The sequence below is a fragment of the Limulus polyphemus genome, unplaced genomic scaffold (genome assembly GCF_000517525.1).
Source record: "Limulus polyphemus unplaced genomic scaffold, Limulus_polyphemus-2.1.2 Scaffold3536, whole genome shotgun sequence".
Lineage (NCBI taxonomy): Eukaryota > Metazoa > Arthropoda > Merostomata > Xiphosura > Limulidae > Limulus > Limulus polyphemus.
In genome coordinates, this window is record NW_013669146.1 from 52,701 (window position 1) to 64,946 (window position 12,246).

Below are 12,246 nucleotides of genomic sequence, written 5' to 3' on the forward strand. Positions count from 1 at the left end.
AGAGAAATTTGAGGGACTTTGCTGGCAGTGAAACAAACCTGGGCACAAGAAAGCTCAATGCCAGCAACTTCAAAACAGGGAAGATGCCACGACAGAAAATGTTACAACCCAGAAATGTTGTTGGCACTGTGGAGAGCAAGGACATATGAGAGGCTATGTATAAGAAGAATACGACCACTAAGTAAGCATCGGGGAAACCATTAGTGGTTAGTTCTGAGGGATGCCCACCAACCCCCATTGTAAAAGGGACAGGGAAGCTGGATGGCCAAAAGTGCAACTTTGTCATAGATTCTGCATCTCAGCAAACCTTTGTGAGTATCAAGGTGCTAGATCATAAAGGAGTACCAGAAGCCATACAGAAGCTCTTTGATGAGGCAGGACATTATGCAAGGTTGTGGGGACCAGTGTGAATAACTATTGAGCTCATGGGCATGAAGGACAGACACAAAGTATACTTGGCTGACATTGAAGACCCATGCATATTAGGGTTAGACTACTTACTATCGAGAAAGTGTGTGGTTAACTTTGATAAAATGACGTTTGGGAACAACAAAGGCCGAATTCTGGTAAGTGTTGCTGCATTACACTGGTTAAGATCATTAAAGAACCCAGAGGTACAACTGGCACTTTGGATCGGAAAGTTAGACCAGTACAATTATGATATTGAATACAGAGAGGGAAAATCTCTTGTAAATGCCGACGGATTGAACCGAAAACCCTGCAAAAATGACTGCAGACATTGCTGCAAAAGAGAAGTTGAACTAACCAGGTGCCATCAAGCTGAAGTCAAATTGACTGAAGGAGTTGATGATGGTGAAATGGAACCAAGTTTTGATATTAAAGCAGAACAGGAGAAAGACCAAGATTTGAAGCCAATAATTGATTTTCTACAAACAAGTGTTTTGCACCCTGCTTGGGAGAAGGTGTCTAGCTTAAGCCCTGTGACAAAGAACTATTGGGCACAATAGGTGGTATTCTTGTCTGGAGATGGGAAAGTGACGACCTGGCAAACAGTTATACCGAGAAAGTTACAGGAAGTTGTGCTGCATCAATCCCATGATAGTTTAACAGGAGGACATCTTGGAGTTAAGAGGACATTGAGTTATCTACGGCAGAGACTTTACTGGATAGGTATGAGGCAAGATATGGAAGAATGGTGCAGGACCTGCAGTACATGTTGTGCTAAAACGGGACCCAAGCACATGGGATGTACTCCAATGAAGTTATATCAAGTTAGTGCACCAATGGAAAGAGTAGCCATTGCTGGTTTGTTGCCTCAAACTCGTGTTGTAAACAAGTGCATTTGTGTGGTGATGGATTATTTCACCAAGTAGCCTGAGGCATATGCAATACCAAATCAGGAGGCTACAACTGTAGCTTCGACTATTAGTGATTTCTTCTTCAGGTTTGGTATGGCATACGAACTGCTTTCTGATCAAGGCTGTAACTTTGAATCAGCTGTGTTCCATGAATGCTGTAAGTTGTTTGGCATATGAAAGACCAGAACAACTCCACTTCACTCACAGTCTGATGGGATGGTAGAAAAGTACAATTGAACACTGGGACAGGAATTAGCAAAGTTTTGTAATGCCTCCAAGATGACTGGGATGTCTTACTCCCTCTACTGTTGATGGCCTATAGAACAGCAGAGGATGAAGACCCTGGATACACTCCAGGATGCCCACCTTACGAAGAGTTGCCTGAAAATGTGTCAGAGGTCGTGAAACTGTTATCTGAAAGGATGGATGATATTCACCATCAAGTGCGTTCAAACTTGAAAACGTCTGCTGATTCCATGAAGCTATGTTATGATGAGAGATCTACTGAAGTCAGCTTTGCTCCTGGAGACAAGGTGTGGTTGTATAATCCTAGGAAGACCAAAGGGAAGTCTCCTAAGTTGTCTTCTCCATAGGAAGGCCCATATGATATAGTGGATTGTCTCTCAGACGTGACTTTCCGAATAAAATGTTGTCGGCGAGGAAAGCCAAAGGTGGTGTATGCCAACAGGCTTTGGTGTTGTCACGGTCCAGGACATTTCAGTTGGAATGAAAGGAACAACAGAACAAATGACGCTGCCGAAGACGTGTCACCTGAAAAAACCACTGTTGAAGAAGAAACTCTACCCAGTTTTGAGAGGGAAAACAGTGAAGCCATTAATGAAGTTACTACCACTAATGTGACTGCTACTGATAATGGGACATTTCCTGATGGAGCAGATGGATCCCACGTGAAGCAGAGCCAATGAGACGGAGAATAGTACAAAAGAAGAAATGTCCTGTAAAATTAAGAGACTTTGTTGTATTTTAATTTTGTGTTTGTAAATTCTGTACATTTAATTAAGTTATTGTTAATTATCTATTAGTTTAATGTAAGTGGCTATTGGTTGGGATGAATAATACTAAGGAAGGGCAGTGTTATGACAGCGGAAGTCATGTGATGCTGCTGATAAGTTTTTCGAATGATTGGGGAAGTCCGAGTGTGTTCAAGAGGCCCTCTTTGTTAGTATATATAAGCCTGGCAGATAAAACCAGTGGAAATGAATGAAGACAGACCAGTAGTTACTTTGAGTTCTGTGTAATTTATGATTCTGTTAGTTTCGAACTAGTGAGGCATAAAGTGTGTATTTTGCATTTGTCAAGAGCGAAGTTATCAAGATTGTGAATCGCTGTGATTTATAGCATGTATTATAAAAGTTGTTAAGTTTAAAGTGACGAGAAACGTACTGATTGTGAAACTTCTGTGTACTAAAAGTTGTATCAAGGAAGAATAAACTGGTTTAATCAAGAACGTAAAGACTGCTGTATCAGAACACTAATCTCACTGTATTTGATATGTCTGATCAGTGGTTATACATAAGTCATTTTAGTTGTGTGGTAACACTGTCTTTATATGCTCCTGTTCCATGGATATTGGATTGAAGCAACATGCATGTGTCTAAATACTGGGTTCATATATCTTAGTTATGTTCTGATGCTCTTGTGTACATGTGGACATTGCATTTACCTGTTCATTTATTGTTTCTGGATACTGATCTTAAGAATTCCCATAGTATTTAGACAAAGGATACCCTCTAACTTCTTTAAACACTAAGTCTAAATTTTTTTGTGGTGCTTGAACACTGGTGCTTTGATCTTTTGGGGGAAATGGGTTTACCTTTATCTGTCATGACTGAAACACTAAACTCACAAATTTCTGTCATATCTGGTTACGAAATTTACATGTTTGTATCATGTGTGTAGTTACAGAGTTTATTAGTCTCTGTCATGTAAAAACCCTGGATCTATAATAGATACTGTATTAATGCATTCTGTCATTACAAGAAACTGTACTTATTAATTCTGCTATTTGTCTGAACAATAAATAAATTCACAAGTTTCTGTCATGACTGTGTGGATGCTGAAATTACATGTTTTTAGTGTATATAAATATACTGATCAACTGGTTTATTACATCTGCACATCAAATTAACATATTTATGCCATGTATGGATACTGTAGTTGTGTGTTCCTGTTGTGTTAGACACTGGATTTTCTAACCTAACTTGTATCTCAACATGAAATTTATAAGTTTCTGCCAGATATGAATACTAAGCTTGCATATTGCTGCTGTGTTTAGACACTTGATTTATCAGTATTTGTCATGCCTAAATGCGTACAATTTCTGACTTCAAGAGAGACTAAAAATTACAGTAAAATTGCTTTTATAAGACTTGAAGCTTATAATATATGTAATGTGGTATCACAGTGCTTCCCAAACTTCAGTCATTTGCATACCACCTTCACGATTTTTGCCATATCTGTGTACCACCTGCACTATTATTTACATTTTACTTAATATTTTTCTTTAAATCGACTCACTTTTTTTTAAATATTTTATTTTAAAAGGAAATTTCGTAACACTAGGATAAATGGAAAACCAGTATCACTTACCATAATATTTATTTCAAAACATTATTTTTCTCATCTCAAAATGACATTGTTATAACAAAGCAGACCAGATGAAGCACACGCCCTCTGAATAATAGCCAATGTTTAATTGTCAGCAGATAATGTAATAACTGCATTAAAATATTTTCTTAGAATTTTTTTATGATACACATTAAAGTAAATATATAACTATTAAAATAAAAAAGTCATTTGCGTACCACCTAAAATCATATCATGTACCACCAGAGGTACACGTACCACACAGGAAACACTGTGGTATCATATCCAATTTATGTGTGTAGGATGCTTGCAATCTATAGAGATTACAATTTTTTAGGGGGACCAGTTAACTGTATGTATACTTGTAGGTCAAAGTGCACTTGTCATGACCCTTTTACATAGTTTCATTCAACTTTATTAGCAATGTATGTCAATACACTTGGCATCAAAACATAGTTTATAATTCAGATGTTTATGTTATATGAGTTTTAATTTCTTAAGTTTATAAGGACATATTTAAATAATTTCTTAATCTTCATTTTTATGCATCATGTGACATTTTCTTCAAATTACCAATTTTAGAATTTCTTTCCACCCTTATATTATTTGCTATGCTTCTGAGGGCTTACACACTTATATATTAGATATTCTAAACCTAAAATCAAAACTTATGGCCTCTGTTCTTCTTGCTTTAATGAGTTATAGACCATAAGCTAAAACTTACATGCCACACACCCCTTCTAGCACATGCTATATTTAAAAAATATCAATAATTCTCTCTGACATTTGCTATTGGATTATTTATTACCAGTAGAAAGATAAGATTTTAAATTACTGCTTTCCTTTTGAGATTACCTTATTTGCACAATTAGTTTTGAGTTATTCTGCATTAATTTCGTAGTTTGCTATCAGCCAGATCACCTTGCCCAGGTAAGAAAAATATTTAAATGAACATACAGCTTAGTTAGAAGGTCAATTAAATTATAATAGTTTTAGGACATTATTTATTGTTGAGTGTTACTACTTTGTGTTCTAAATTACATACTTAAAATAAATAAAAACTTAAGTAAAGTACTAACAACTAGGGTTAACATTTATTGAGACTTTGAGAGCAAAAAGTATAAGCCCTACACATAAGTACTAAATTTCTTGTTCTTTTATGTATATTTTTTTATCTGTTGTTATAAAAGTAGCTAAAATGTTAAATTTTAGCCTTTTTAGGTTAGAAGAAAAATTAAGTAAAAAAATACTTAGTATCACAGGAATGTTTTATACAAGAAGCATGTTGTAATTTGACTGTTCATGCTGATTGCTTGAGGATGTGTTTACACAAAGCTTCTATGCTGAAATAATTTGGTTTGGCACTAACTTAAGTGGCAGTAAAGTAATAAATCTAAATGAACAGGAGATTTGAATTGTATTAGCTGTGGCTGTAAGAATAAATAGTGTGTAAGACTTGTTATGTTTGCTAAAAGTTTGCTAAATTTCATGAAGATACACTTACTACATCAAAAGTTATAGTATGTATAGTTTCTTGGGTAACATGATTGGTCAAAATGACCCAGCCCATATACAGAGGGTTAAGTAAGTATCCATAAACCATGTTCTAGGTGGTCATTTTAGTATCTGGAGCATACGTGCAGAATATTGAACTTGTGTTTAATCAGTTGTCTAATTCAAGAATATAGAGAGAAATAAAAACATGGGATTAAACTAGCTAAGTGTCAGAGAAAACAAAGTACTTTTTGTTTTTCTTTCAGAATGTGACCGTATGTTCATCAGTAATGCTGTTGGCAGGAAGAATGGTACATTTGAGGCACCATTAATATTCAACCCCATGAATCATTCTCGGCAGTGTATTTTTACCTTCATAGCTGCAGAGGACGAGCGAGTTAGAGTAACTTTCAATAAATTTAATCTCCGGGATTCTCCACCCGAGTAAGTTATGGTCTTGTTAATCTAGATAATGCTGACTAGCTTTTATCCATTTAAATCGCTATTTAAGAGTGTCTAAACATTAAAAAATATATACATATTTTGAAAATAAAATTTACTGGATTTGTTCAAGTAAATCTTAACACTTTATAAGACATGCTTATTATTTATCCTCTGAGAGAAATACAGTTTCTCGTCATTCTGTAATTCTGTTGAAATTTACCTTATATTGGTTTCTTTGTTGTTCTATTTATTTTGTAATGCACATCCAAAACTTACCTTGTCACAGTTTCTCTTCATGATGTATTTCATGTAAGATAGATTAAAACCTGTAAAAGTTTTCTGTTCTTTTAACTCACTTGCTAATAACTTCTCATTGGGTCTCTTGCAAAGTTTAATTCTTTTTGTTCTGTGTGTCTTGCAATGTGTGTAATTTCTGTAAATTACATTCACATATAAATGGCTTTAAATGCTTTAAAAATATTGGAAAAACAATAAATAATATAAAAGTGAAGGAAATTCTTTTAATACATGTTTAGAATGTGCTTTTTGTGACATATGTTCTTTGTTTTATTTAATTTTAATACTTATCAGAATTTGCCAATGAAATTTTCTCTGTGTTATATTTTCTTGTAATGGTTTCTCTTCATAATATGTATTTTGTATTATGTATTTTTATTTGTCTCGTAATATGTGTTCAGAATGCACTTTGTAATAGTTTCTTATTATTTTATTTGATGTGTAATGGTTTGTTGATATAACAAGACTAGATTCTTAATTGAATTGTTGCATTATGTTTTTCATTTATGTATGTTAAAGTTCAATACTAAATCTGTAATAACTCTCTGAATTTTAACAGGTTGTATTTATTATTTCAGTATAACTGGAATTATTAATTTGGTATTTTTTTCAGAATCCCAGTGAGTCTATTCATATTATTAGATTTTAAGATGAAAGATCATTAAACATTGTATTGAAAATTTCCTGTAAATATGAGATATTAAAAATTAGGATGAAGTTTAAACAATGTAGCATACATAGGCCAAGCAAAAAAACTATTCCTTCACTATTTGAGTAGTCATAGTTTATTTTTAACCTTTGAAAAATTTTAAGACAGACAAAAATCTTATAAGTAATTTTTTTTCCCTCCAGATGCAATAACGAATTTGTCGATTTGTATACTGAGATTGACGATCCTTTAATAGACCTTATCAAAACACCATTTGGAGGGCGCTACTGTGGCAGAATCTTACCTCGCACTCGCATCTCTATGTATCAAACACTTGTCATTGGTTTCCATACAGATGTCACTGTTGAAACTTCAGACATTTTCCAAGGAACATACGAGTTTGTTAATGCTTGTAAGTCAAAATACAGTATTTTTATTATCACAGTCTTAAACATTCACATATAAACACAAAATATTTGTATCACCAGGTTTTACTAAGTCATAATGATTATTCTGAACTTCTTTATTTCTCTTGTTTTTGATATTTATGTGGATATTTAGCTTCGAGGAAAACTCGGCTTTTGAAACAAACATGTAAAAATATATACATACTTCTCATATTGGTCCAAACAGTACTAAACATAATACAATTTTAACAATAAATAATCCAACATAATATACCTTTCTGGTTAAATTTATTAAAGTATAACTCATAATACTTTGAACAATAGCTCTAGAATAGCATTTAAAAACATACTAACATAGATTTCCTTCACTTTTATATTTTGTATTGTTTTTCCAATATTTTTAAAGCATTCTCTTACTTGAGCCATTTATATGTGAATTTAATTTACAGAAATATAATTCAAACAGAGGAAATTGCATTTATAGATATAATACAACCACATATACATATACATATTACTTATGCTACACTGACTGGCCCAGTTTATTAGAACAGCAATGAAACATACACGTTTGGTGAAGACTTTATTTATTTGATCATGTGACATGTCAGATAATTACTTGAACCTTATAAGTGCAAAAATGTATTTATATCATGGTTTGTCTAAAAGAGAATGGACAAGAAGAGCAAAGATACCTTTTACTGTCAGTGGATTGTAATATTGGATAGCTATGTAGCAGGAGCCTTGTTATCAAATGTCATGTTTTAACCCTTTATTATCTCCACCTTTACATTTACACATGTTATACATCATCTCCATCTGTATATTTATGCCAATTATGGTAATGGAAAAAACTCTACCATGGATGATAAAAGGTTAACTGGCTGATCAAAGACATCTATCATTGAAGGCTGTCAACAATGGCAATCAAAAGAAAATACATCTGTCATTTCAAAAAACTGTGGCTACTAACTTTTAGATATTGACTAATTTAATAGGTTTGTAAAGTGCAATAACTTGTGTCCTATTTGACTGATTCTGTCATGTGGCACAGCCAGTAAGAAAATTTCTTTTCATGCAAATAGGCAACCACAGTTTTAATTGTACTTAACTGGAGTCCAGAATGGACAATGAATGATTGATAGCATGTAATTAGTTGTGATGAATCACATTTCACTGCTATCTGTGGTAGAGTGAAAATAAAGAGGAAAACCACAAGAGGCAAATAACCCTGTTTGCAGTTCAAGCTTTTCAAAGTGGTGTTATGATGTGGGGGAACAATGTCATTGCAAGCTGGAACTCCTTTTAAAAAGGGCAATCAGAATATACCTGGATACTGCTATTGATTATGTCCACCCGACAATGCTACATTTCCAGACTGATAAACATGGAATCTTCTAAAACAGTGATGAAACAATTCATCTTACTCATGCTGTGCAGAGTTGATTCAAACAGCATGACATATAGTAATTTTATTCATCTTCCTTGGCCACTTAAATACTTGATTTCAATCTGATTGAAAATTTTTGGGATCAAGGCAAACATCATTGCAAATTCATCATCATAATCCGTTTTCAATGTCTTAACCAAACCTTGATGAATTAGCTACAACATTCCATCCAGCACAGAATCCAGGTTAATAATTTCTTGGCAAAAGGTGTGGTCAAACTTGATATTAGGTTGGAATTATAATAACTTGCCCAGTCAGTTATTTCTTCCTGTTAAAGGAACAGACAGAAAGCTAAACAAATATGGTGAATTATGGGAAATGTTTTGAGTTGTTTTTTTTACAGTTTCATGCTTCCATTTAGCGTTACTTAGGTAAGCATCAGATGATGAAGAATGGAGGATGATTAAAAGTTCATAGATCGTTCAGTCACTTTAGTTAACTTGTGAAGATTTCTTTAATAAAATGTTTACTGCAGATGCAATTTTTATGTAATGTAAAAATTTATTTCTGGAAGAAATATTTGTTTTATATATTGTTGCGTCAGCGAGGTCACATGACTAGTGTCACGCCACGTTTCTTGGTGAATGCCCTAGCATTTACTAGATATAGGGTAGTCTGGTATATAAAAGATGGTCACAACGTGACGGGACAATGTGTGTGTAGACAGTGAGTAATTGATCTGCAGTCAGCGAGTATTATTGAAGTTGAGCACGTTCGTTGTTATAGCGTTTGTTTTAGTGCGATTGTTGAAATTAAGTGTATCGTAAAGTTATATTCGGAAAGAATAAACCAGTTTTATTAAGTAAGGACTTGTGTTGCTAAAGTTTCGTCAGAATGAAGTTACGGAAAGTTAATTAACAAACGGAGACGTAACAATATATTGATATTGTATGATTTAAACCAGTGATTCTCAACCACTAGTCTGTGGGATTTCATGAAAACAGAATATTCACACGTAACTTGTAATGTTTTTTTTTGTTGTACTTACATTTTAGTGGTCTGTGACAGTTTAGAGAGGCAGAGATCTGGTTCCTGGTATTAAAAAGTATAAGAAATGCTGATTTTAAACAATTGGAACAATAGAATATACATAAATTTATGTTATTTTCTTTTTTACTTGAATAATTTTCTAAATTTTTAAGAAATGACCTAATTCAGATAAAAATAAAGCTATTACCACTTCAATAGTAATTTTATTCATTTGAAAAACATGCAAAAATACTTTTCTTAGGAAATTGAAATTTGTGTTTTTCTGTTTCAGCCAAGTATGAAATTGGCACACCAGCACCTAGTTCTGTCTGCACTTTTACAATATATCATGATAGAAAAAAAGAAGGTAGTTTTGTCTCACCTACATATCCTGGAGTATATCCTAAAAACCTAAATTGCCAGTATCGCTTTTTAGGTGGAGCAGGTCAGAGGGTCCGTGTAGAGTTTATGGACTTTGACTTATTTTATGGAGGACCTCAGTAAGTTGCTAGCATGGTTAGTTTTTATTTATAAGTTTGTTTCTCAAGAGTTTTTGCACATTAGTTTAATATTCAGTGGTTTGTATTAAGTAAAATCATAATGTTGACTTAATATTTTTGTACCTATATAGACATAATGCTGACTTAATAGTTTTGTACCTATACAGACATAAAGCTAATTACTTCCAATTTGTTCAATATGTATAAAAATTAAATCTTCAGGGTTTTTGGTGAAAAAAGGTGCAGTGTTATGAGAATATTTTGAGGGCAAATAAAGGTTTTTCAGTGTATTTACTTGATATTTAAATCTTCTGTAAATGTTTTCATCGTTCAACACTGTAAGTCTGCTAAAAATATATAAAACGTAATTTTGGGGCTCTGCTAGGAACATAAAATTGTAAAAATAAAACATTATTTATTTGTTAATTTCTTTTTTTTTATTTTTGTTACCAAAACATGAAATTCAGTGGGTCAAAGATTATGTAGAGAGGCCTAACTTATTCTTTGATTACTACTTCTATGGCAATAGACTGGTTTTTCAAATACATGAAGACGCTTAAACCAAGAAATATATAATATATCGGATTTGCTAGGAATATATAATTGTGTAAAAGTTAACTTTTAGACTACTTGAAACATTTTTCTGTTTCAGTTTTTTGGACTGCTGGAAAAATTTAATTTCACTTTATTGTTGTACATGAAACATTATTTTATGAAGTATTTCATACACTGTTATTTATTTTATATTTCTTTGGTAAGAAAGACATTAATGTCAAGGTCTTATGAAATAAATTTTGTCGTATATAGATGTGCTACGTTTGCTAATTTTGTTGAGCTTTTTGTTGGTTTTTAAACAAACAACCCATTAGTAATTCCAAAGCCTTAAGATTAGCTTTTTTATGTTTATGAATATTGTCAACATCTTAAGTTTGTAGTGTTAAACATATTAGCCATAATTATATCATGACAAACTGAAAACTGATCTATAAATAAACATTTGTACAGAACCATCATAGATCACATCATAATTTAGAGAAATCAAATACTGCAGTTAAAATATTGGATTTTGAACTTTCCTTAAGAAATGAATTAACGTTCTTATTTTTTAATACATGTCATTTGATATTTCTATATGTTCAGCTGCCCTTTTGATCATGTAAAAGTGTATGATGGCAGTTCGAGTGAGGATCCCTTGATTGGAACCTACTGTGGTCAGCGACGTAACCTCATGGTGTATTCTTCTGCAGAGAATCTGTATGTAGAGTTTAAAACATTAAAGAGAACAGCTGATACACAAAACAGAGGATTCTCTGGCTTCTTCGAATTTAGTGAAGTGTTTGTAAATTTAGGTAAGGAAATCAACAATAATTTTTCACTGGCTGTTTTATTTGAAAAATCAAAATTTAACGTGTTAGAAAATATTTAGCTTGGTGTATGTAGGTAGACCAATAAAGGTGCTTAGATATATATATATAAAGAAAGCTATAAACAATTAATTATACACAAATGTTATGCAAACCGTATTTATTTTCTCTTTTACTATAGCCTTTATTGGAAAACATGATGCCCAGCATATCAGGGGAACAGGTAAGAAAACTAAATATATTAAAGACATCTATTTAGTATTCGAACATATAATTCTTAGCCAAACACTCTTATTCAATAAGAGTATAATATTATTTAATTCCTGTAGTGTATATTTGAGTATAAGAGGCATTTTAATACTAGTAATGAACGACTCTATAACACCAAATTTGTTATTCTTCTTCTTGAGTTTCCAGTTAAAGAAAAATAACAAATTTGGTGTTATAAGGTCATTTGTTACTAGTATTAAGAGTATAACATATTTCAAAGAAAATAAAAGTTTAGTTGTGTATTGATTAAATGATGTTTTTTCATGTACAGAGTGTGATCAGAAGGTATTGAGCAAGCAGGAGTCCAACGGTACTGTTTATTCTCCTAATTGGCCATTTCTCTATTACTCACACATTATGTGTCGCTACTACATCTATGGTATGGAAGATGCTCAAAACTTGGAGAAAGTCAGGCTTGAGTTTGACAAGTTCGACATTCCTAACAATGATGAAGAGTATGGTGATTTACATTTTAC

The 12,246-nt window shown here is 32.8% G+C and overlaps 1 protein-coding gene across 6 annotated transcripts in view; it reads left to right on the forward strand.

Moving 5' to 3' along the window:
- LOC106469537 (cubilin-like) overlaps positions 1–12,246 on the forward strand; it is a 72,747-nt gene that overhangs the window by 48,888 nt on the left and 11,613 nt on the right. For all 6 annotated transcript variants that reach the window (XM_022398076.1, XM_022398077.1, XM_022398078.1 and 3 more), the window contains 6 exons: positions 5,687–5,864; positions 7,014–7,222; positions 9,929–10,136; positions 11,277–11,485; positions 11,682–11,723; positions 12,042–12,225. In XM_022398076.1, the coding sequence (XP_022253784.1) occupies positions 5,687–5,864; positions 7,014–7,222; positions 9,929–10,136; positions 11,277–11,485; positions 11,682–11,723; positions 12,042–12,225 (1,030 nt within the window). The remainder of the gene's footprint in view (positions 1–5,686; positions 5,865–7,013; positions 7,223–9,928; positions 10,137–11,276; positions 11,486–11,681; positions 11,724–12,041; positions 12,226–12,246) is intronic.